Source organism: Carcharodon carcharias, chromosome 13, assembly GCF_017639515.1.
Source record: "Carcharodon carcharias isolate sCarCar2 chromosome 13, sCarCar2.pri, whole genome shotgun sequence".
Taxonomy (NCBI): Eukaryota; Metazoa; Chordata; class Chondrichthyes; order Lamniformes; family Lamnidae; genus Carcharodon; species Carcharodon carcharias.
Window position 1 is genome coordinate 122302778 of NC_054479.1, and position 26314 is coordinate 122329091.

The window sequence follows — 26314 nt, forward strand, 5'->3', positions numbered from 1 at the left end:
GGACTTGAACCCACAACTTTCTGACTCAGAGATGAGAGTTCTATCAATTGAGCCACAGCTTATGTGGACACAGTAGTATAATGGTAATGTTACTGGACTTGTAATCCAGAGTCCCAGACTAATGTTTCAGAGACATGAGTTTAAGTCTCACCACAGCAACTGGGGCATCTTAAATTAAACTACTTAATAAATCTGGAATAAATTGCTAGTCTCATTAATGATCATGAAACCATCGGATTATTATAAAAAACAATCTGGTTCACTAATGTCCTTTAGGAGGAGGAAATCTGCTCTTACCCAGCCTGGCCTACATGGGATTCCAGACCCACAGTGATGTGGGTGACTCTTAACTGCCCTCTGAAATGGCCTAGCAAACCGCTCAGTTGTATCAAACTGCTGCAGAAAAAAGCACTGTGGGCGTACCTATACCAGATGGACTGCAGCTGTTGAAGAAGGTTGATCACCACCATCTTCTCAAGGACAATTAGGAATGAGCAATAAATGGTGCCCTTATTAGCAACCCCCCCCCCCACCCCCCAGAACAAATTTTTAAAAATGATCTTAACAGGTCAGAGCTCTTTACAAAAATATTCTCTGTCTGAAACTGCTTTACTGAAACTTTTTAGAAGTCCTGCCTGTTATCAGTTCTGCATTCTTGTCTCAACAGACAGAGGATCATGTTTACCTGCCTAGCTGATATATTCTTGTTGATGGTCCTATTTTCCAACTTTGTGGTGCCTGAGAGAATCCATTTTCCAGTGAGTTTTTACTGCTTGGACTGGGAGGCTGGGGTTCGGATGCCTTCTTGACAGCATTAGTCCTAAGTTAGAAAACTTGCTTTAAGAGGAGGACCACGCGAAGATTCCTGTCTCCTTCAGCATTGAACTGTAACTGCAACCCCAACCATGCAAAATATATACCTGCCTGGTGTCACTGGCGGAGTTGGTGAATGAAGCAGGTTCCTGGCGATATTCTTTATTGACTAACATAGAAAACTAACAAAAACCTCCTAAAACAGGATATGATATACTTTTGCTAGGTCACCAAATATCTTCGAACAGTACTGCTATAAACCCATTAATATTCTTCAATTGGACTGCAAATAAAAAGGCAGAGCTGATTTGACCTGACTTTACAACCAGAATTTAAAATGATCCTGAAGCTCCAACTGGACCATGGATAATCACACAAATTGGCATGTTATTATTCTATGGCAGGGTTTCCGGATCGTCAGGTGGGCATGGCAGGCAGTCCCAGGAAACAGTCCGCCGTCCGCAATCAGCCCCCCGACCATGATTTCATGAGCGCTGGCCAATGAACAGCCAGCCAGTCTCAGTGAAAGGCGTGCTGAGAAGCTCAGTGCTGCTGGGGTGGGGGCGGAAGAAGTGCGAGTGCAAAAGGCTGCACACATGCGGGGGAGCGAGCACTGAAAGCTCCCTGAAAACCTCAGGGAACTGAAGAATCGTTAAAACAAAAATAAAGATTTTGAAAACGTGAAAAAACTGTCCCAACGTAGGACTCACTGACATGAACATAAACGTCATAAAAATTATGTCAAAACATTTATAAAAAATTAATGTTGGAAACCTCATCCCGCCCGTGGATGAGGTTTGCTAAAAAATCCAAAGGCCACAAGGCTGATTCGCCCACTTGCCAACTGTAAACTTGGACAGGCAGCTAAAAAGAGCTTTTAACGAATTGTTTAATGGCCTTAATAGGCCTCTTAATTGTCAGTGGGCGCGCTGCCGATTCTCTTGCGCACACACAAAGCAAAATATTGTGCAAGTGCACGGTGACATCAGGACGCTCTCCTGACATCATCGCGCTCTATTTTACGCCTAATCGGGTTGGGCGCACGCCACCTGCGGGATGTAATCCCTGCCCTATAACCAACCACCAGCCCTCCATTACTCTCTAACACATTCACAACACTCAAATAGTCTGTATAACTCACCGCCCCAGCCCTCTAATGTGTGTATGTGTGAAACACAAAGGGCATTAGGACCCAGGGAAAGAAAACCAGCTGACCAGGCAGTCTCCCCGAGCAAGGTGCAAACACCCAGGGATATTGTCCACCACTGTTACTGCCATAAGTTCCTGGATTGGAATTGGATGCTTTCGGTGGTTTCTTCTTACCTGAATGGAGGTGACAAGACTCATGACTGCAGAGGAAGGAGGTTGTGGATTTGGAGAATGGAGAGGTGAAATCTAAAATAAAAACAGCATGAAATACTCCGACCTGGCACATTGGTGGGAGGGAGAAACAGGGTTGGGGGCTTTGATTTTTAAATTAACGTGGGATCGGGGTTAGAGGCGAGCAGGTGTGCAATTTGAAGCCACCAGCTTCCGGGCTGAGATGCTGCTACTTCCTGACGGGCAGCCTATTGAGACTAATTATTGATAATTAAGGGGCCTATTAGGGCCCCCACCCGTGTTCACTGGGATTTTCAGTTGGCAATGTGGGCAACCCATGTTGGCCTAGACCATGACTAGGCCAATGTGGTGGGTTCAGGGCAGGAAGTCATGGGGTTTGAGGGAGGTGGGGGTATGGAGGGCTAGCAATGGATCACTTGAGGGAGCCACCCCCCCCCGTCCCCGGAAGGGCGGGGGGGGGTTGCTCCTCCAGGATCATGGCCCTGCAGCTATGTCTTTTTAAAAAGATGAGAAAAACTTACCTGGCCTTCTCTCTTTTCAGATGGGTAGTTCCCATCTCGGTGTCAGTGGGGCTGCCTATCACAGTGTGGGAGGGCCTTGCCTTGGCCCTCCAGCATCAGGAGCCTGCCCATTGTCCTTGAGTGGATGACAAGCCTGCTCCCTGGCCTTTAACTAGCTGCAGCTTTGGAAATCCCAGTTGGCATACCTAAAGCATGCCTTGTGGGGTTAGGACCTGGAACCAGTCCGCGCTTCTGGTTCCCGGCCTCTAATTAAAAACTCAGCCCAATGTTTTGGGTCTATGACCTTTCAGCAGAACTGGAAAAAGTTAGAAATGTAATTGGTTTAGAGCAAGTGAAGGGTGGTGGGGGGGGGGAGAGAACAAATGGGAAGATCTATGATAAGGTGGAGGGCAGGAAAGTTTAAATGACAAAAGTTTTCATGGTGCAAAGCCAAAGGGAGTGGTAATGGAACAAATAAAGGCACAAAATGTGTGGCTAGAGGAGGTGTGAATGGCAGGATCCTTCATAGCCATCTAAAAGCAAAGGAAATAAGAGAGACACAAGAAAAAGAGAAGAACAAAAGCCAGCGAAGAAAAGCTAAAAATAAAACGGGGCAGAAATGGGGACTTGAAATCCTATTGTTTAATGGGCCACGATTGCAGAGTTTTGTTTTACAGCGTTCCCTGCTGACAGCTGCTGAGAGCAGGAAAGTAGGAGTTGCTGTTGCCAGTTTATCCGAGGGTGGTGGCAGTGGGAGGAAGCAGGACACAGTAACCTACGGAAGGTGTGTTTTAAGAGCGCTTGCTGCAAAATCCTGAGATTTCAAGCTTTACCACAAATTCTTAATTTTACTCCGAAATCCCGTCTCTCATGATAAATTCCTGAGATTTAGCATGTATGAAAGAGACAATGAACACCTCCTGTGGTTAGGTGCTGATGTTGGGTGAAGACAAGATCAGCTGAGATATTCCTCCAACTCCCGGTCTAGACTCATACATGAAGAATGAGGGCCTGATGTGCAGCATGCTTGACCAGGCATAGCCTGTGGGGTTTAGCATGAATAATTGTAGGGGGAAAATTTTAGTAAGAACATTTGTGCTGTTTTGGGAATGGTTTCTTTGTAATCCTGAGTCTTCCAGGTAAAACTCTGGACAGCTCAAGGGCACTTTGAGAGGTCGGTCCCTGGATGGATACACAAACTGAGAGACATTATCAGCAAACAAATGACTAAAAAATGTGGTTTTATTGCAGAGTGTACACTAGGTATTAACATTCCTCAGTGATTATGTGAGTAAAGAATAACTTTAAATAAATTTTGCATCTTAAAATCTGAACTCCAGATCGCAGGAGACTCTCTCTCCATGATGGTTAAACATGGACGTACCTTTCCAATGTAGGTGAACTACTGCATTTAGTAATGGACAGACCCTGTGTTAAGATACTCAATCAACTGATAAACTACATCTGTCTACATGCTCAGGGATATCACATAATAGTGTCAGATGTGGCTCAGTGGTAGCAGTTTTGCCTGAGTAAGAAGCCCTGTGTTCAAGCACCACTCCAGGCTGACACTCCCAGGGAAGTACCGAGAGAGTACTGCACTGTCGATTTTCAGTTGCGACATTAAACTGAGGCCTCATCTGTCTGTCTGAGTTTATGTAGTAGTTTCCACAATATTATTTGAAGAAATGTAGGGGAGTTATTCTTCCCTTTCTCTCAGTATCCATCCTTCTCAATTTCCCTTCACGGGCCTTGTCCATATGATTTCAGGTGCTTCTCTCTTTTAAGTAAGAACTTGAGCTGGGAGTATTCCAGCATTTCTTGAGGAAGCTAAAATCCTCTAAAACCACAGGGCCCACAGAATTAACAGGGAACTTTCACTATTGCTATGAATGTTGAGATCATGCCCCCTCCATAGCAATCTTTCATTCTGTCATGTTCTATAGCAAAAGAAAGGGAATTGGTGGAATCAACAATTTATGAACGGGGATATGGTGAGTGAGGGAGACAATGGGATTAGTTTGGAATTGACACAGGGCTATGGGGAGCTTTACTATGTGTGTTCAATTCATGCTGTTCCTGCTCTGGGATGTTTGATGAGACAGCGTAGAGAGGTTTACTCTGTATCCAACCCACGCTGCCCCGGCCCGAGTAGTGCTTGATGTGACAATGTAGGGAGAGTATTACTCTGTATCTAACCTGTGCTGGATATGTCTGGCCTGATTAAAAATGTGACCAAGTTCAGGTTTCCATTCTCAACTTTTATAGGAAAACTGAATCTCTTAGACTATCCCTAATTTGATATTGCCACAGGATTGTGATCCCCAATCTTAAAAATTGCAAAAAATATTGAAAATCTAAATTACATAATAGTGAACAAAAATAACGAGTCTTGATGCTCAGAAACGGTGACTTGAATGAGGGTAGAAAATGAACAGAAGCACTCCAGATGACAGATACAATCACCAGATGAACAGAGAGTCGCATCGCTCTTCATGAATCCATATATTTGAAGAGTTACATTCTCTCTGCTTTTAGCTGGTTTTGCTCTCTGAGTGTATAGGCCAATGTTACAGGATGTGTGCTTGGCCTGTCTTTTTCTGCTTTTCCTCCTATTCACCTTTATACAGTAAAACACTGACTACAAGTGTACTAGCAGTGTTTGACACTGTGTGTATGCCTGTCTGTGCCTGTATGAATCAGAGGTTCCCGTAGATGATTTTGGGACAGGTCTCTGGTGCTATACAGTGAGACTCATGTTCCACTAGACCAGCTGGACATTGACAGCCTGGGACACAAGGCTTGAAGCAGTGAGCGTCAATCACTCCCAGGGGAACATCTTTGTTAAAACAGGTCTTTGGACACGGAGGGCCGCATTCATCAAACACGTAACCACGATCAGAAGGGCAACCAACCGCTGGAGGGAGAGAGCACAGTCCGATTAGCACAGTTATTAGTTTTGTACCTTTAATACACCAATACTGCTGATATATGTTCCTTCAACATTGAAATTCCCTAACTATTTGTATCCCTCCCACTGCAGGAAACTCACAAAGTAACTGGTCGTTCTGTTACGCTGAACTGCTTTCCCCACTTTCTGCTTCTGACATTTTCACATGGTTCAATCCTGCCACCCAGCCGCAGCCTGCCACCCAGCCGCACCCTGTCACCCAGCCGCAGCCTGCCACCCAGCCGCAGCCTGCCACCCAGCCGCAGCCTGCCACCCAGCCGCACCCTGCCACCCAGCCACACCCTGCCACCCAGCCGCACCCTGCCACCCAGCCGCACCCTGCCACCCAGCCGCACCCTGCCACCCAGGGGAACTTCCAGATGGTGATGTTCCCATGTGTCTGCTGGCCTTGTCCTTCTAGATGTTGGTGGTCGTGGGATTGGATGGTGCTATCTAAGGAGCCTTGGTGAGATTCTGTAGTGCATCTTGTAGATGGTACACACTGCTGCTACTGTGCGTCGGTGGTGGAGAGAGTGAATGTTTGTGGATGTGGTGCAATCAAACGGGCTGTTTTGTCCTGGATGGTGTTCAACTTCTTGAGTGTTGTGGAGCTGCGCTCATCCAGGCAAGTGGGGAGTATTCCATCACACTCCTGACGTGTCTTGTAGATGGTGGACAGGCGTTGGGGAGTCAGGAGGTGAGTTACTCGTTGCAGGATTCCCAGCCTCTAACCTGCTCTTGTAGCCACTGTATTTATATGGATAGTCCAGTTCAGTTCTGGTCAATGGTAACCTCAAGATGTTGATGGTGGGGGTACCAGCGATGGTAATGCCATTGAATGTCAAGGGGTGATGGTTGGATTCTCTCTTGTTGAAGATGGTCACTGCCTGGCACTTGTGTGATGCCAATATTACTTGCCACTTGTCAGCCCAAGCCTGGATATTTCCAGGTCTTGCTGCATTTGGACATGGACTGCTTCAGTATCTGAAGAGTCATGAATGGTGCTGAACATCGTGCAATCATCAGCAAACATCCCCACTTCTGACCTTCTGATGGAAGGAAGGTCATTGATGAAGCAGCTGAAGATGGTAGGGCCAAGGATACTACCTGAGGAACTCCTGCAGTGATGTCCTGGAGCTGAGCTGAACCCTGTCACACATCTGTGTCCTGCCACACAGCCCCTTCACACGGTTCAACATCCCCCCCATCCCCCACCGACTGCCTCCAAAACTGTCTCAGACTCGAAGACCCGCTCTGAAGAAGGGTCATACGGACTCGAAATGTTAATTCTGTTTCTCTCTCCAAAGATGCTGCTAGACCTGTTGAGTTTTTCCAGCATTTTTTGTTTCTGTCTCAGACTTGACCGAGTGTCAGGTTTAACATGGTCAGAAACTGACCTTTCACCCTATGACCTGCAGCCAAATCCAGCCCCAATCAGAGGTGATGAAGTTTTGTGAACTGAGCTTGCTCATCTCAGCCCAGTTACTGATGGGTATTGGCCCAGAGAACAGGAACCACCTGTTCAGTGTGGAATGAGCAGTCATTCAGAGAGAACACAAAATCCATGGTCACCCATGTTCCACCATGAATTAGTACAATGTGATGGGAGTTTAAAAGAGGTGTCTGTGGAGAAGGATGGGGGCCCCTGGATTCAAAGTAGACAAATATGAACATACCACAGAGTGTTGGTGATCGCCAGTGCAGGACAAGCGCAGCCTCTCGACACTGAGATGCGTAAGCCTCCAGAGCATCGCACAAGCAGTCATCGATATTTGAACCGCAGGCACACAGGTCATACACACAGGAACCAAAGAACATCTCGGGTGGCACCACTGCATGACAGCGCTCAAAGACCTTGGACTTCAGGATCTTGCACTTGGCATTAGCCTCTTTGCGAGCTCGGTAACCTGCCTGTTTACAGGGGTTGATATCTTCTCCGTCTGCACAGTGTGGCCTGCTCTCGTTCTCACTGCGCACCTGGGGAGGATTACACACAATTAAGGGTACTGTCAATCACGGGCACACACAGTCCACCAGCATCATAAACAGATACCCAGATTAGTGCTGTGCTGGAATGCAGGAATGGGGACAAGGAGTAGAATTTAAATGGAGAAGGGTCGGTGTGGTTGAGGTTTGGGTTGGCGGGGGGGGGGGTGGGTTTGGCAGTGGAGAGAATGTAATTAGAGAGGTTCAGAAGTCCTGTTACAGGGAGGCATTCGATGTTGGAGCACAGCAATAAACAATGATCAAGAAAACAAATGGGACACTGGTCTTCATTACAAGATTTGAACTATCAAACTGTCAGTTTGAACTGTTGGTTACTGGGCATTGGGTAAGCCTCATTGGAACACTCCTGAAAGCTCAGAACACCTACTTATGAGCTTTACTCCGTATGCTGAATTTGTCCCTGGGAGTGTTTGATGGGGACAGTGTGAAGGGAGCTTTATTATGTATCTAACCTGTGCTGTACCTGTCAAATATTTAAAACTGACTGATGCTTCTTAAAAGTTTGAAATATTATTTTCCCCCAAAAGCAGCCCCTTGCGTTACATAGGTACATCCCTTTAAATTTGGGCTGTTGGCCAGTTTTCCCTATTCCCTATTAGATTGGCTGTGAAAGCGGTGCTTGGGGCCAATATTGATTGTTGACATGAGTTCTCTCAGGGCCGTCAGGTGAATAATCTGCCATACTGCTGCCGTTTCCACTGCAGAATTTGCTGGTCTCTTGTGAGCCTGCCTGAACTTTCTCCACTTGCTAAGTGGTCATCCTATCAAATCTCTTACAGTCATTCCTAACTGGAGCTCAATGGGTAACAGTCTTCTGAGTCATAAGGTTGTGGGATCAAGTCCCACGCTACAGTCTTGAGCACATAATCAAGTGCAACACTACAAGTGCAATCTGCAGGCGGTGCTGCACTGTTCACAGAATTGGTACGATGCAGGAGGCCATTCTGCCCATCGTGTCTACACTGGCTCTCCAAATGAGCATTATGCCTTAGTGCCATTCTCCTGCCTTTTTGCCGTAACCCTGCACATTGTTTCTATTTAAAATAATCATCTAATACCTCTCGAATGCCTTGATTAAACCTGCCTCCACCATACTTCCAGGCAGTGCAGTCCAGACCTGAACCACTCGCTATGTGAAGGCCAATGATATTCTGGTCCTGATAAATTGAGTGACTGTGTCAGATCTTGACATGGGTGTTTGTCCTGACTTTCTCGCCTGGAACTCCTCTCCTTGAAACCCCCTTTTGGAGGTGTCTTCTTTCAAATGAGATGTTAAACAAAGGCCCCTGTTAGCTTTTCAGGTAGATGTAAGAATCCCAAAACACCATTTTGAATGAAGAACAGGGGGGTTCTTCCTGGTGCCTTGGTCGATATTTATCCCTCAACCAACATCACTGGTCATAATCTGGTCATAATCACATTGGTATTTGTTGGTTATTGTGAATTTTCCATGTTGCAACAGTGACCACACTTTAAGAGTGATATATTTTGGGACATCCTGACGTGGTGAAAAGTGCTATAGAAATACGCGTTTTTCCTGTGGTTTGGTTGAATGCGATCGTGCACTTGCCACGATAGCTTGTCCCCACCTGATGTAGAAAGCATTCTATCTTTGCCTACTTGCCCTATGAAGGTTATTCTGTTCGGGATGGCGAGCTAGTTGACACTCAGCACGCATGATAGGTGTAAGTTTGGTCGCTGTGATCTCACCCACACACCGGACTCCAATCAGACTTGTTCTCAGGACCTACCTTCCAGCTGTTGCCAAACGTTGCTTCAGAGGTAACAATTTGTCCGCTTCGGATCCGCATGTCATCCTGGGGGTAGTTGTTGAAGTTCCCACACAGGCCACATGCCTGTCCTTTATATGTTCCAGGCAGACTCACTTCTAAGTGAGATTTCCCATTCCACAGGACCTGTAGTAAACAGCAGATATTAGAGACTCGAGTGACTGACTCTTAAGAGGATCCACAACCCAGGGGAATGATGTTGTCACACAGGAATACAAGGCACAGAGAGGGGAAGACATTACTCCTTTGTCTTTATTGTATCAGCCATGGCTGAATGGGTAACACCCTCACCCAAGTTAGTAGGTTGTGGGTTAAAGGCCCACTCCAAGGATCTAGTGGGTCAGTACTGCCCTGTACTGTGGTTGGGCAGTACTGAGGGAGCACCACATTGTCAGAGGGGCAGTACTGAGGGAGTTTTGCGCTGTGGGAGGGGCAATGTTAATGATGCAAATGCTGTGACAATTGACTGCATGTTCCAGTTGTGATCAAGAACAACTGATACTAATTGGGGAAGGGTTGGGGCACATTATATAAGAACCTGTGAGGAAGGGTCTGCACTTATGTTATACTGGGGTTTTGTGAATAAACCATTGCTGAAGACAGATTGGCTGCAGCTTTCTCCTTTATCAGATTCTTGCCTAGCAATATAACATGGTAGCAAAGGATTAACATTGGTCTGTGGATGGGTGTGGGGTGGCGGGCAGAGCTGAATAAGATTTCTTTTTCTCTCTTTTTGGACAAAAATAATGCTCCTGCAGTCTCGGGTGTGAAATGGCTGAGGCCCAATGCAAATTCTCAAACTTTGATTATCCCTTGGTTCTTTTGGAATCTGAACTGTATGACCAGTGCAAAAATGAGGTGGAAATGTGGACTTGAGTTACCTCGTTATCCAACAGGAAGCAAGTTATGCCCTTGGCTTTGTCATTATCGGGAAATAATAAGATTAGAAATAAAGTATTTTCAGAGCTGGATGTGGGTATCTTGGATACTGAAGAGGGATTAGCTCCTAGATTTTGATTTATGGGTAGGATTTACAAGAAAGATGATCTGTTGAAAGCCTATGAAACATAGTCAACTTTTGATAAATTTAAGAAGACGGACACTCAGCCCATGGAGAATATATTGTGGACTTTGATAGCCTGTATAAGAGATTGGAAAAAATTGATCCAGAGATCCCCGAGTCTGTGCCTGCAGTCAAGTTACTGGATTGCGCACAGATTTCACAAATAGACCGACTTCTGGTACTGACAGGGGTTCAATTTCATGAAGCAGGTTGTCTTTTGGACTGAATGGCTGCTGCCCTAAAAAATATTTTTGGGGAAAGTAGTCATTTCCAGCTGCTATCAGGTCACAAACAGGCAGCTTTGCAGTGATGCAAAGAATGGAAGACTCCATGGTTGCTGAATTTTGAGACCGTCTGAATACTAGACGTAGATGCTGACAGCATAGAGGAAACTATATATGGAAAATGACAAAGCATTTGTATTCGGGAAAGCTGTGGATTTACATTTCGCTCAATCAGGGCATTACTGCATACCATTGAGGAAACCAGATGTTTCTCATTGGGAAATTCAGGCAGTATTGTCGACTTCAGGGGATAAGAGTCTGGCTGACAGGGAAGTTATTTGGAAAATTACATTGACAACTCGCACATCCTTCTTTACAGAAATGAAAAGCTCTGCTGAGGGATGCTGAAATAGTCGATAGGGAATATGAAACTCTTATTGAGCAAGTTATGTCTCAATGTGACGTTTGTGTCAAATATCAGAGGACACCAACACATTCTGTTGCGAGTCTTCCACTAGCCTGAGAATTTAATGATGTAGTGGCTAAGCACCTAACAGTATGGAACAAGCATCCCTTGTTGCACTTTGTGGATATCGCAACTAGATTCAGCCCATCTCTGGTGATAAATGGCAGGGACAAACATACCATCGATCATGGACAAATCGATTGGTACTGGACTAGGAACACCAGCAAAAGTTTTGACGGATAATGGAGGAGAAGTCGCAAATGATCCATTTTGGGACATGTATGAGAATTTGAGCCCATTCAGCAATGGCTTATGTGAGAGGAATTACACAATAATTGACAAGATGTTACATCAGATATTGGCTGACCTCTGACTTGCACTGGCATGGGTGCTACATGCTTAACATTCTTTGCAAATGGTTGGGGTGTGGGTGGTATAACCCACACCACTCAGTATATGGAAGGAATCTGAAGTTGCCTTCTGCACTGTCTGATAGTCCCCCTGCCCCAGAAGGAACTACCATTAGTTCTATTTTCTTTTCCCACTTGAATTCATTACATGCAGGCAGGAAAACTTTTATCAAGGCTGAAGTTTCAGAAAGAATTCGGAGAGCGTTGTGATATTGCATAAGACCATTTGAGGTAGGCTCTATTTCCAGTGATCTGGTTTATTACAAGAGAGGGGGGCGTAGAGAATGGAAAGGTCAGGGAAAGTTATAGGACGTGAGAGGAAAACAGTGATTATCAAACATGGGAATCAAACAATAAAATACCATTCCTCACAGGTCATCTGAATGAATGATAAATCTCTGAGTACTGAAAATGTGACAGGGGGTGACTAAGCTTCATGTGCATTGCATACACATATATTTGTGGGGTAGGGCCAGAGGGACAAGATACGATAGATCAGGGTTAGATGTCAGTAGAGAAACTGATTGTGATGAACAGGAAAGGGCTATTCTATCTAAGGCCAACTGCCCAAAATGGGTTCCCGGGTGACGTACCATCCAGAAGGATCGAATAATTGGAGGGATGCAACAATGATGGGATGGGCAGGGAAGTCCACAGGAAAATTGGTTGAATGTCCAGGATGATGGACAAGGAATGAAGGCCACAGAGGGGGAGAATGGTGGGCGAGAATGGAAAATAAGAAAGTCTAGCTCCAGTTCTAGTAATGGATCTGGTGATGAGTCCCAATCGAGGAAATGTTCACTTACGGTGGAAAGGGCTGCAGGGTATACAGGGGACCTAACAGTAGCAGCTTGGAAGGATCCTTAATAGGAGAGTCGTGGTCACAGTCTGACTAGATGAAACAATGGAGTGGAGAATGCAGCACCATCATGACAAAATATTGGACTCATAAGTCCTCATGACGGAGATGTTTTTGAAGCTGCCAACAAATTAGGGGATAAAGCCATACGGAAGGTTAGACAGAAAAAGAGTTAGAAAGTTGGAGGGAATTTAGCGTGTCTTCAGAGGTTCCAGATAGGGGTCAGCCAGCATTATCACACAGATGGATCTGCACAGAATAGGTCCTACCGGATGGAACTTAAGACCAAAGCTAGGTTAGTGGCCCAGGGTTTTGAGGAATGCTTAATGCTTAGGAGATACAAGGGTCAGAGTGAACTCGCCCACAGCAGGAAAGGTAATTTAAAACATTATTTTTTGACCCTTTTAGTATAGATTTCTTGGGAATGTAAGTCAATAGACATAAAAGCTGCATTTCTGCAGTGGAATCACCTCCAGAGGGAAGTGTTTCTCCTAAGGAGGTGCCAGATGTAGAAGGATAACATTGGAAGTTAAATAAGTGTGAAAATGGTTTGAATGATGCTTCCAGAGTATGGTACTTTTCAGTTAGTTCCATTTTGTTAAAGTTGGGCTGTCTGCAGCTGAAAGCAGATCCTACCATGTTTTATTGGTGCTATGGCGGGAAGTTCCTGGGCACCTTTGTGATGCACCTTGATGACTTTTTATGGGTGACAGTAGTGAGTTCGCTATATATGTTACTGACAGGATTAGAGCAGAATTTAAGATTGGGAGTCAGGCCTCTGGGGCCTTTAAACATATTGGGTTGGAAATAAGGCAGTATGGGTCTGGTGTTACTTTACATCATCAATCTTACTCAAAAAATGTTAACATCATCACAGTCAATCGTGCCAGGTCCTCATAAAAAGATGCAGATGCTTCCGAAACTAAGCTAGAGCAGCTGCAAAGTCTAGTTGGACAACTGAATTGTCTGGGCACACAGACAAGGCCAGATGCAAGTTCTGATGATTTAGAACGAAGAACCGTGATTGAAACATCCAAAGGTCGAGGGCATTTTATGGGCAAACAAAACAATAAAAAATTTAAAGATGGAGAAATGTGCACTGAACTTTCCATCCTTGGGTGACCCAGGAATATAAAGTTGATTATTTTTAGTAATGCCTCTCATGCAAACCTTTGTGATGGGTTGTCAAGCGCAGCAGATTTTATAATATTTCTTATGGGAGAAAGTGGGAAATGTTGCCCCTTGGCTTGGGAAGCCAAGAAAATGAGGAGAATAGTAAAAAGTACTCTGGCCGCTCAAATTCTTGCACTTGTTGAGATAGTTGACATGGCATTCTTTTTCTCAAAGATACTAGGGAAAATTCTACATCAAGGAAATGTCAAAGAAACCATACCTATTGAATGTCATATAGACAGTCGTTCCCTTTGAGATAACATGCACTCCACAAAGTGCGTGAATGAGACGAGAATAAGAATTGATATTGAGAGTCTGGAGATAAAAGAAAATCGCCAAATTTAAATGGGTAGATACAAGCCTTCGATTGTCTGACTGTTTTACCAAAAGGAATGATTCCAGTGAGAAGTTATTGGGAGTCTTAGAAGAAGGATGCCTCAAGCTGTAAGTCTTGGGAGTGTAAGATTTATTTCTCTTCAGCTTTTTAAACCTTGTCTCTAAATACATACTTGTTTTATCCTTTTTAAGAAAGAAAGGAATCTGTTGATGTTGCAAAGTATGTGACAATTGAATGCATGCTCTAGTTGTGATTAAGAGCAGTTGATACTAATTGGGGAGAGGTTAGGGCACATATATAAGAGCCAGTTTCCACCTCTGTGGGGGAAAAACTGTGTGGAAGGGAAAACTCTTCTGCATTTATGTCATACTGGGTTTTGTGAATAAACTTATGTTGAAGGCAGGCTGGCTTCAACTTCTTCCTTCACCAGATGCCTGCTCAGCAATATAACAGGTATTTCTAAGGGAGTACCATACAGTGGGAGGTGCTGTACTGAGGGAGTGCTGCACTGTGGGAGGCGCCGCACTGAGGGAGTGCCACACTGTGGGAGGCGCCGTACTGAAGGAGTGCTACACCATGAGAGGGGCCTTACTGAGGAAGTGCCGCATTGTGGGAGGGGCTGTACTGAGGAAGCGTCGCACTATGGGAGGGGCCGTACTGACTGTAAAAGTTTCTACAGGTATGTGAAGGGAAAAAGATTGGTGAAGACAAATATAGGTCCCTTACAGTCAGAAACAGGGGAATTTATAATGTGGAACAAAGAAATGGCTGACCAACTAAGTACATACTTTGGTTCTGTCTTCACAAAGGAGGACACTGTTAACATACCAGAAACATTGGGGAACACAGGTTTAAGTGAGAGGGAGGAACTGAAAGAAATCAGTATTAGTAGGGAAATGGTGTTGGGGAAACTGATGGGATTGAAGGCCGATAAATCCCCGGGGCCTGATAATCTACATCCCAGAGTTCTTAAGGAAATGGCCCTAGAAATAGTGGATGCATTGGTGGTCATCTTCCGAGATTCTATAGACATTGGAACAGTTCCTACAGATTGGAGGGTAGCTAATGTAATCCCACTATTTAAAAAGGGAGGTAAAGAGAAAACAGGGAATTATAGACCAGTCAGCCTGATGTCGGTGGTGGGGAAAATTCTAGAGTCCATTATAAAAGATTTAATAACTGAGCTTGTGGAAAACAGTGGCAGAATTGGACAGAGTCAGCATGAATTTATGAAAGGGAAATCATGCTTGACAAATCTACTGGAATTTTTCAAGGATGTAACTAGTAGAGTTGATGAGGGGGAGCCAGTGGATGTGGTTTATTTGGACTTTCTGAAGGCTTCCGACAAAGTCCCACATAAGAGATTGGCGAGTAAAATTAAAGCGCATGGGATTGGGGGTAGCGTATTGAGATGGATAGAAAACTGGTTGGCAGACAGGAAACAGAGTAGGAATAAATGGGTCTTTTTCCGAATGGCAGGCAGTGATTAGTGGGGTACCACAGAGATTGGTGCTGGGACCCCAGTTATTCACAATATATATTAATGATTTAGATGAGGGAATTAAATGTAATATCTTCAAATTTGCAGATGACACAAAGCTGGGGGGGAGGGTGAGCTGTGAGGAGGATGCAGAGATGCTTTAGTGTGATTTGGACAAGCTGAGTGAGTGGGAAAATGCATGGCAGATGCAGTATAATGTGGATAAATGTGAGGTTATCCATTTTGGTAGCAAAAACAGGAAGGCAGATTATCATCTGAATGGCTATAAATTGAGATAGGGAAATGTGCAACGAGACCTGGGTGTCCTTGTACACCAGTCGCTGAAGATAAGCATGCAGGTGCAGCAGGCGGTAAAGAAGGCAAATGGTATGTTGGCCTTCATAGCCAGAGGATACAGGAACAGGGATGTCTTGCTGCAATCGTACAGGGCCTTGGTGAGACCACACCTGGAATATTGTATGCAGTTTTGGTCTCCTTATCTGAAGAAGGATTTACTTGCTATAGAGGGAGTGCAGCGAAGGTTTACCCGACTGATTCCTGGGATGGCGGGACGACATTTGAGGAGAGATTGAGTTGATTAGGATTATATTCGTTGGAGTTCAGAAGGATGAGGGGGGGATCTCATAGAAACCTATAAAATTCTAACAGGACTAGACAGGGTAGATGCAGGAAGAATGTTCCCGATGGTGAGGGAGTCCAGAACCAGGGGTCAGAGTCAGGATATCGGGTAGATCATTTAGGACTGGGATGAGGAGAAATTTCTTCACCCAGAGAGTGGTGACCATGTGGAATTCATTACCACTGAAAGTAGTTGAGGAGTTAGATATAGATCTTGGGGCGAAAGGGATCAAAGTATATGTGGAGAAAGCGAAAGCAGGCTATTGAGTTGGATGATCAGCCATGATCATAATGAATGGCGGAGCAGGCTCGAAGGGCCGAATGGCCTACTCTTGCTCCTAGTTTCTATGTGGGAGGGGCCGTACTGAGGGAGTGCCGCACTGTTGGAGGGGCCAAACTGAGGGATTGCCGCACAGAGTTGACGTCACAGATGGAATTAAAAGATCCCCTGGCATTTCTTTGAAGACGAGGAGGGTTGTTCTCCCTGATGTTCTGATTAATATTTCTCCTTAACCTACACCTCAAACTGATGGCCATATCACATTGCTGTTTGTAGGAGCTTGCTGTATGCAGTTTGGTTGCTGCTTTTTCTACATTAGAACATTGGTTAGACCCTTCATTGGCTGCAATGCCTTGTGGGATGGTTTGAAGTTTTTCTTCATGGCAATTTTGAAGTGAAATCACCCAATGCTCCCTCATTGTCACATTACAGAGACTGGGACTGAGGCACAATATCCCATTCCTCACCCTAACCATTGCACCACAACTCTCAGTGAGAAAGCTATTCAGTCCTCAGCCAGGCCGGAGTGGGGGCAGGTACAGACTCAGCAAGCTACCATTTGGATTGGGACTGAGCTGCATTCATTTCCCTGCAGGGCATTTAGAGCCTGCAGAAAGGGGGTCTTCAGCTTCTCAGTCTGGGTTGATTCAGCCCAGGAACCCTCAACCACAAACTCCATCTCGCTTTCTGAACTTATCTCTAATTTTCCTTAGTCATGTTGCTGCGTGCTCCATCCAACTCTTGTTCTGGATGAGGGGTCGCGGAAATCTCTCTTGCCAGCTGTTAGCTCACCATTCAGCATTCGTCATCCCCCCACCCCAGTAGCCCAGTGAAAATGGGTTCGGTTAAACTGCCCCTCCTAGTCCTGCAGCAGGCGGGAGGGGTGAATCTCTGGCCCTCACCTTCACACCAATGTTAGTGTTGAGCAAGATGCTATTGGTTCTCCTCTCGATGTAGACATACGGCTCCTTGAGAAAAGGCAGAGACACACTGTGATCGTCTACCTGCAAACAAAGAGACACTTCACGTCACACATCCAGTGAGCAGAGGACAAGGAACGAGGAGAGCTCAGTGTGGCGCGCCACTCTCATTCGACACTCATTCATACAGGCAGAGGGCTCCCGTGCTGTATCAGCAGCCTGGCAAACTTCTCACACCCATAAAATTCAATGTAAAACGAGCTGGCCATGTGGCACATGGCTCGGGATGTAACTGCTGGACCCCAGAGTTATGCAGACCACAGGGCCTGGGTTAAACCCACCTCCATGCAGTAACACCCCACTCAGTACCAGAATCTTTTATAGCACTCCCTCATACACTCCAAGCTCAGTATAAAGCTCTCTGTTATTAACCTTTCAGTTACTAAGCTCTGTGACAAACTCTGTTCGGTTACCATGACAACCCAGTCTTGGAGAAGTTGGACAATCAGATCTCCGATCAGCACCGTCACTTCTTTCGTCCATGACACTCCTCTCCGACCTCGGTTCTCGTTGGTCACATGGATGCTGTGAGAAAAGATAAAATGTTCAGAGAGGGGGAGAAAGAGACCAAGTGAGTGAGAGACTGAATGAGTCAGAAAGACTGAACAAGAGTGAGAGAGCAAGAGAATGGCAAAGAGAAAACGACTGAACAAGAGAGACTGAATGAGAGAGGAGGGAGGAAGTGAGTGATTGGAGAAATGGAGCATACATGCGGTGGAGGGGGGTGGGGGGGCGTTTAGAAAGCAGGCAAGAGAGAGATGGAGAGAATGTGAGAGGGATGGACACAGAGAAAGAGAAACGATAAAGAGGGTGTCAGAGAGAGACAGATGGCAGGCAAGTCCCTGTATATAGGATATCAGACATGCCAGACAGTAGGATCCATTACCATCCTCTGAGATATAGTGCTTTATGGTGCCTGTGTGGACACTGACCTAAAGTCCCCACCCTCGCAGTCCTCTGCCAAAATGTAGCTGCACGCTCCCTGAAAGTGGATCATCTTTCCATCGAAGGTGAGGTAGTGAGGATCTCCAAATACCATACAGGTGGCAGGGCGGGGGATGCAGTGAGGGCAACACATTCCTGGGATCAACACAGGGCTCTCATCCTAAAGAGATAGAGAGTGAGGTATGGACTGAACCCACACATGTTCCACATATTCCAGTTATTCATCGCCAATCCACTGAGTCCAAACAACTGGAGGCCATTCGCTCCTGGCTATCTGTTATTCTATGTACAAAACCCTCGAACCCTTCGATTAGATTCTAGTCTGTAAATCACTCTGGGTATCTGTTATTTACATACAAACCCCAAACCACTCCTTTCGATCCCAGCCTGTAACTCACTCCAGAAATATGCTCTTCTGTATATAAACTCCCTGAACACTTTGGTTAGATTCCATCCTGTAACTCACTACCCAGGTACCCTTTTAATTTAATATATTCAACATATAAAGCCCCCCAAACTCCTTGATTACATTTCCGTCTGTAACTCACTTCCGGGTATCTGTTATTCTGTATAAACTAATTCAAATGCTGAGATTGCGATTGCACTCATGTTATCTATTCAAATTTGGTGAATGGCTTCCCTGACTCCAGCTCCTGGGGCTGATATGTGAAGTGTTAATCCTAGTCTCCCCTAAGACAATTCTCTCTCCTCAACCTACCGATGAGCAGGTGACCGGCGGGCAGTGTTCGGTTTGACAGTGGACCTCCCCAGAGACACAGGTGCAGGTGGTGCATTCATCCACTTCCCAGTGCTGGTTCGATTGGTAAATGCGTCCCTGATAGCTGCAGGAAATCCTGGGATCTGTGGACAGGATGGAGCTCAGAGATATCAGTGAACAGAGAAATCTCTACACCCTCAGTATCTTCTCAGAGGGAATACTGGCTTCCTCTCCACTACACCACCCCCCGAACTGCTCAGGATCAATGCTCGGTATGGTCCTGAGGTACACACAATAACTGGTCTGCATCAAGTCAGTTAATTGCTACTGGGGGAGTGTTAAGGAGATGAAGGAGGGGGGAAGGGTTATGGGTTGTGGGCAACGAGTAGCCTAAGATCCCTCGGAGATAGAGGGGTGATTAGCAACCAGGAATCCAGTTCCACACCATGCTCCACTGGTGAGGATTGGAGTGGAATCAGCGCATCTGATACTCACACATGAGGGTGACTGGGATCTGGGAATTGGGCTCCAGTGGTAGTCAGTTAATTCAGGGAAGGACTATTCTAATGCTCTCCTGGTGGCCTCCTGCTCTCCATAAACTTCAGCTCATCCAAAACTCTGTGACCTGTATTTGAGCTCACACCAAGACTCCTGTGTTGGCTGATCAACTTTGGGTGCCATCCCAGCTACTCCTGGATTTTAAAATTCTCATCCTCATGTTCAAATCTATTACGCATTCAGAATAGATTATATTGTGGGGTGAGGACAGGGGCAGGGGGCATGGGGGAATGCCCTGGGAACCCAGATACCAATCTTATGCTTGAGGGCAGGATTCCACAACACTGCTTGTATCTCAGGTACCAGATGGTAAAAGACCAAGGTACATCTGGTTCACCTTTCACCATACTGGTAGTCACACAATCCATGGATAATGGGAGTTGTTGACTAATCATGGCAATCAATCTCTATCAATTAGTTTATAAGAGAGTCAGGTGCAAAGGGCTGAATTTTGACACTGGCATGCCAATCCCCTCCGTAGGGAGGAATTCCAGGTCGGGAATCCTGAAGAACAAGTGGCGGGACATTGGGCCAATTGAAAAGATGCCTCTGGGAGGGCTGTTCAATTAGGGATGGTGGGTGGGCATCGGAGGTGGGAGGGCCAGAGTGGCCAAAGGGAAGTGTGAGCAGCAGCTCTGCCGAGAATGGTATGATTTATTTAGGTGAACAGAGAGGGAGGGGACATCACATGATGGAGACATACTGCATTGCTGGAACTAGCAAAATAATCCCAATGCCCAGAACTATCAGGTGGTTCTGTCTGCAGGTGAAACATTTCCACTTGAAAGCCCTAAGTTAAAAGCAAAAGACTGCGGATGCTGGAAATCTGAAAAAAAAACAGAAAATGCTGGAAAAACTTCGCAGGTCTGGCATGTTCTGTGGCGTGAGAGAAACAGAGTGAATGTTTTGACTCCGTATGACTCTTCTTCAGAGCTCTGAACCTATAATCTTATTTAAAGTTAATGCTGCATATTAATTTCATGAGCTGCAGACACATTGGGGTTCCCTTGTGCTGCCAGGAAATTGCCAGTGCCCTGGGAAAATGGCGGTTAATTGGTGCAATAATGGCCTTAATCGACTTTTTGCCACCTTTAGGAGGGTTGCCATCTGGGTTTGCGGCTCAGCCTGGGAAAAACAACCAGAGGAGGGAAGACATCGGTTAGCCAGCCCAGTGCACTTTTATAAAATTGTCCTCCCTGCCCCACACCCCCCAACATCCACCACCCATCCCTGCAAACCCACCTCAAAGGGGGCTGGGAAAATTCCCCCCACCCAGGTAAGGAAACTCACGGTGGAGAGCTTTGGAAATCATAGGTCCAGAGTCATCTCTTCACCCAAGTCTGCTATACACCACACAGGTCATGGCATCAAATCATAACCCCTGGCCCTGACACTAAGTTCCAGTTACCTTGGCACTCATAGCAGCATCTCCCTGGAGATCGGACTTTGATTAGACCATCGTGGCAGATGACAGATAGACATTCCTCGATGTGGCACTCAATGTGTCCGAGCTGTAACACAGAGCAAAAGGAAGCATTAGAAAGAGGGGACAATGAGAGAGAGAGAGAGAGACACACACACACACACACACACACACACACACACACACACACACACACACACACACACAGAGTGTGTCTGTGTATGAGAGAGAGAGAGAAATTGACAGAGATAGTAACTGAGATAATGAGACAGCACCTGTGAGACAGGGAAAGACAATAACGGGGGTGGGGGAGAGAGAGAGACAATAATTATGAGGCAGACAGGGAGAGACAGAGGAAGGCAGTTTCTGGGAGAGAGAGAGGGAGAGAGAGAAGGACAATAATTCTGAGACAGAGAGGGAGAGAGAGAAACAATAAGAGGGGAAGAGAGAGAAACTGAGAGACAGTGTAACTTACATTGCAGGAACATGTGATGCATTCATCGATCGAGTCAGTCCAGGTCTCTCCATCAGAAACACGGCGATTTTCAGCCTCGATCACACATTCTACAGATTAAAGAGGAAAAGGGTAAGGTCAGGAGCAGCACAGGTTAGATACAGAGTAAAGCTTACTCTATATTGTCCCATCAAACACTCTGAGGGTAGGTACAGCACAGTTTAGATACAGTGTAAAGCTGCAGGAATAATGGGAAATAACAGAGATTAAGTGGAGTAATGATGAGTAAGGGGGATAATCAGGAATAATCCTACCATCACAAATTGGGCAGCAAGAACCTGCTGGAGTGAATTGGTCAGAGATCAGGCAGCTGAGCAAGGGGCAGCTCTGGTGGATACAGATCCAGGTCAAATCCTGCAACAAACACACAGCATCATTCAACGGTCTCATGTTCAGTCAGTCATGTACAGCCTGACCCCACTTAGTAACAAGATGCCTCTGTTCCCCAGCAGCGATCCCTCCTTCACTCCTCCAACATATCGTTGCAATGGCTTAGAGAGCATGCGATTGTCACACAGTCCCAAAGTGGTCACTGCAGGGCGGGGTCAGACACTGACCTTTTACCCTAGGCTATAGGATCAAATCCAGAGGGGTGAAGATGTTTGTTATCTTCTGATTTGCTCCTCAATGAATGCTTGGGCCATTCTCAGTCCCAGACTTAATGGCTGTGGGTTCCACAGCATCAAACCACTGCCGCAAGCACACACGAAGGCAAAAAGGAGCAGCATCAACATCAAACCTTTCCAGCACAGCACAGGTACCATGCGGAGTGAAGCTCCCTCGACACAGTTGCCATCAAACAATCCCATGGGGAGCACAGTAACATTATGACTCCGATCGAGTACAAACCCCAATAATGGGAGCAGGAACACTGGCTGATTTGTCAGTCCACAAGCTCAGAGACACTGAGGCAAACTGTAGAATCCTGACTGGAGAGCAACTGATATTATTGAACAGTGAGAATGGGAATTTAGCTGACTTTCCCTTCACAATTGTGGGATCCGAGGGCCTATTGTGGCTGTATTGATGCTGTGACCGAGTGTGGCTAAGCGGGGCCTGAGGGGTGAGGTGCCTGTGGTGATGGAGCCAGCCTTTAAGTAACTTGTCTTCTCACAGACAGCCTGCCCAGGATTCCTACTCCAATGCTACAAGCCATGGCCCTTTCTCTCTGGTTCTGGCACTTACCTTGCACTGGCAGGTGTAACAGGGATCATTGGTAGCGAGGAGTTCACTTCCAGCCAGGGCAGCAGTACAGTTACTCAGAGGCTCTGCAATAAAGATAAAAGGTCATCAGTCCCAACCTCAATCACAAAACTTAATTGGCCAGTTTTTCAGATCTGGTCACTGACGTTTTGATGTCCACATATTATACAAAACAGGGACAATCCTGAACCCAGGCACACTGTCCCTTTAAATGGAAGGCAGTGAATGGCTTCAGCTCCTGAGGTTTGTGTATATTCCCTGATAGCCAGATGCAAATTGAGGTGCATCAGGGGTTAGGAGATAAACTAAGGCAATGAATGGTAGACAGTGTGTGTTGACAACTGGCCACTCATGTGAGTTATCATCCATGCCTGAGTTAACAGCACTCTTTTGTCTGAGTGGGGTCATCGTTCAATCCCCACTCCTGAGACTTGGGGGATATTCAGGCTAACAGTTGATTGCAGTCCTGAGGGAATGCTGCACTATTGGAAAGACATCACTGAGGGAGTACTGCACTGTTGGAGGGCCAAAATTGAGGGAGCATCACACTCTTTGAGGACCATCACTGTGTGTGCTGTCCTGTTGGGGGGCCTATATTAAGGGAGTGCTGCACTTTTGGAGGGCTTATACTGAGGGAGTGCTGCACTGTCAAAAGTGCCCTCTTTTGGATGGCACGTTAAACTGTAGTCTCTCTACCCTCTCAGCTGGATATAAAAGATCCCACTGCATTATTTCAAGGGGGGGGGGGGGGGGAGCACCAGGGGGCAGAGGGGTGGGGTGTTCCCCCTGGTGTTATGGTCAATATTTATCCCTGAACCAACATTACTAAAAACTGATGATCTGGTCATTATCACGTTGCTGTTTATGGGAGCTTACTGTGCATAACTGACTGTAGTGTTTCCTACAACAGTACTTCAAAAATACTTCATTGGCTGTAGTGCACTTCGGGATATTCTGAGGTGAGGAAAAGAGCTTTATAAATGTAAGTCTTGCTTCAAATATTGAAGACCCTTCAAACAATTGGGTGAATTTATTAAATGATAATTTAGCTGAGAGATAGCTGCAATCTTGGAGTACTTATCCCTGTGGAAGGAGATAGATAATGATAGAGGTGACAGAAAAATCATAAGATATCCAACATGGGTTCAGGAAGGGGCTGTCTTGCCAGTCTAACTGATTGGTTTTACTTGAGGGGGTGACGAAAGAGCTTGTGTTATGGGTAAAACAGTGGATGTGCTAGACTTGTACTTCATTAGGGCTTTTGATATAATCCTCTGGAACTGAAGATAAAGTAAGTGGGAATGAGTAGCAGGCACTCACGGGCACAGCTGGGGCAACAGTGACCTGGTGTCGGGGCCAGGATCAGATTTCTCGGGCAGTCTACCAGGCTGGGACATTGATGGCGATAACAGCGCAGATGCTGCTCTCCGTCCACCATCACCTGCAGAGAGAGAGGATTTGTCATTAGTGGGACTCATTTTGAGGGATAGAGCAGTGGGGCAGTAACAGTGGGGCAGTAACAGGGGGACACAAGGTGCGGGGACGTGGCGGCTGCTGATGGTATGAAGTGATATCGGTTACTGGGGTTACGGTGAGTGGTGACACTCAGCGCACCCAATTTATTAGCTCAGTGTAACGTTCTGGAGAAACTCACTGACTCACAAGACCTAGCAAGTAAAATTAGTGAGAATTTACTCACTATAGACACAATAGCTCTCTCAGCAACAGACAGTCCCCCACCCAGAGTCTCCATACATCACCACCACCCTCCCCACAATCACAGACCATCCTCCTCAGGATCTCTGTACTCCGCCCCAATCCCCTAATCACAGACCATCCTCCTCGGGGTCTCTGTACACCGTCTCCAAACTCCTAATCACAGACCATCCTCCTCGGGGTCTCTGTACTCCACCCCCAATCCCCTAATCACAGACCATCCTTCTTGGGGTCTCTAACCCCCGCCCACCCCAATCACATACCAACCTCTTTGGGGTCTCTGTACAACCCCCCGTATCCTATGAATCACAGACCATCCTCCCCGTGGTCTCTGTACTCCCCTGCCCCCCACCATCACAGACCTTCCTCTCCGAGGTTTCCAAGTCCAAATCCTAGAACCTTACAGCACAGAGGGATGCTGCTCAGCCCATCCTCCCTGTTGTGGAGCATTCCCTCTGTCAAAAGTCTCTACGACATTGAATCAATCTGAACTATTATTGTCTCTGGCTCTTTGTCGCCTTTCTAGACACTCACACTCACTCTTTCCAATCAGACATTTATCTAAGGTAGAAGGATATTTCTACAAGCCTGTCTGCTTTCTCAAAGATTCTGTTAGATCCTACATCTTTGGGAGGGGTTCAAAGTTCAGATTGCAACTCCAGGTTTGCTTGTGTGATAATACACATCTTACCTCACAGGTGCAGATCTCACAGGGGTCATTGGTAGGCTGGAAACTCTCGCCTGGGCCATACACACGGTTATTGTAGATGCAATCTGTTGGGAACGAAGAACAAAGTGAATGTTGGACAATGTGTGGGAGTAGCACTAATGAATTTTGTGTGGGATTGGCAATAACGGATATTGTGTGTGGAATTACCTCTAACGAATAATGTGTGTGATTAGCACCAACAGATAAGAGTGTTGGATTGGCACCAGCAGATACTGCATGGGATTAACACTAATGAATAGTTGTATGGTTTTCAGGTGAGGAAGGTTCATCCTTAGCTGTGAAGTCTCCCCGTGATCCACTAATTCAGACATGGCTGGGACCTAACCTTGACTCTCCTACTCCTTGTGTGGGCCTCAGTACCAACCCAGATGGTACATTTTTACACTGAACTAGTCTTTCAAATCCTTTACAACCTGCTCTCCAATTGGATACTTTGAGTTAAAAATAGTATCCCTCAGTATTTTAGGGTATCAAGTGGCACAAAGCTTTTCATCCAGGAGCTAGACAGGGGTCAAAATGCATCTAATGTCTGAGGCTAGGCATCAACTCAAGGTCCAGCTGGAGCCAGCAGTTTCCCAGAGATAGAGCTCACCTGGAGGCAGCAGTGTCTCAGGTACAGGGCTCACCTGGAGCCAGCAGTGTCGCAGCTACAGGGCTCACCTGGAGCCAGCAGTGTCGCAGCTACAGGGCTCACCTGGAGCCAGCAGTGTCGCAGCTACAGGGCTCACCTGGAGCCAGCAGTGTCCCAGCTACAGGGCTCACCTGGAGCCAGCAGTGTCCCAGCTACAGGGCTCACCTGGAGCCAGCAGTGTCCCAGCTACAGGGCTCACCTGGAGCCAGCAGTGTCCCAGCTACAGGGCTCACCTGGAGCCAGCAGTGTCTCAGGGACAGGGCTCAACTGGAGCCAGCAGTGACCCAGCTACAGGACTCACCTGGAGGCAGCAGTATCCCAGCTACAGGGCTCACCTGGAGGCAGCAGTGTCCCAGTTTCAGGGCTCACCTGGAGGCAGCAGTGTCCCAGCTACAGGGCTCACCTGGAGCCAGCAGTGTCTCAGGTACAGGGCTCACCTGGAGCCAGCAGTGACCCAGCTACAGGGCTCACCTGGAGCCAGCAGTATCCCAGCTACAGGGCTCACCTGGAGGCAGCAGTATCCCAGTTACAGGGCTCACCTGGAGGCAGCAGTGTCCCAGCTAC

At 46.4% G+C, this 26314-nt stretch overlaps 1 protein-coding gene across 1 annotated transcript in view; it reads right to left on the reverse strand.

The window, feature by feature from the left end:
* Positions 1-3878: 3878 nt before the first annotated feature.
* Positions 3879-26314, reverse strand: part of LOC121285937 (kielin cysteine rich BMP regulator) — a gene marked incomplete at its 5' end in the record, with an annotated part of 176900 nt that continues 154464 nt past the window's right edge. The window contains 13 exons of the mRNA XM_041202897.1: positions 3879-5571; positions 7281-7581; positions 9363-9527; positions 17235-17336; positions 17726-17837; positions 18245-18417; positions 18976-19118; positions 20942-21044; positions 21432-21520; positions 21725-21824; positions 22656-22738; positions 23994-24114; positions 25081-25163. Coding sequence (XP_041058831.1) covers positions 5354-5571; positions 7281-7581; positions 9363-9527; positions 17235-17336; positions 17726-17837; positions 18245-18417; positions 18976-19118; positions 20942-21044; positions 21432-21520; positions 21725-21824; positions 22656-22738; positions 23994-24114; positions 25081-25163 — 1793 coding nt within the window. The remainder of the gene's footprint in view (positions 5572-7280; positions 7582-9362; positions 9528-17234; positions 17337-17725; positions 17838-18244; positions 18418-18975; positions 19119-20941; positions 21045-21431; positions 21521-21724; positions 21825-22655; positions 22739-23993; positions 24115-25080; positions 25164-26314) is intronic.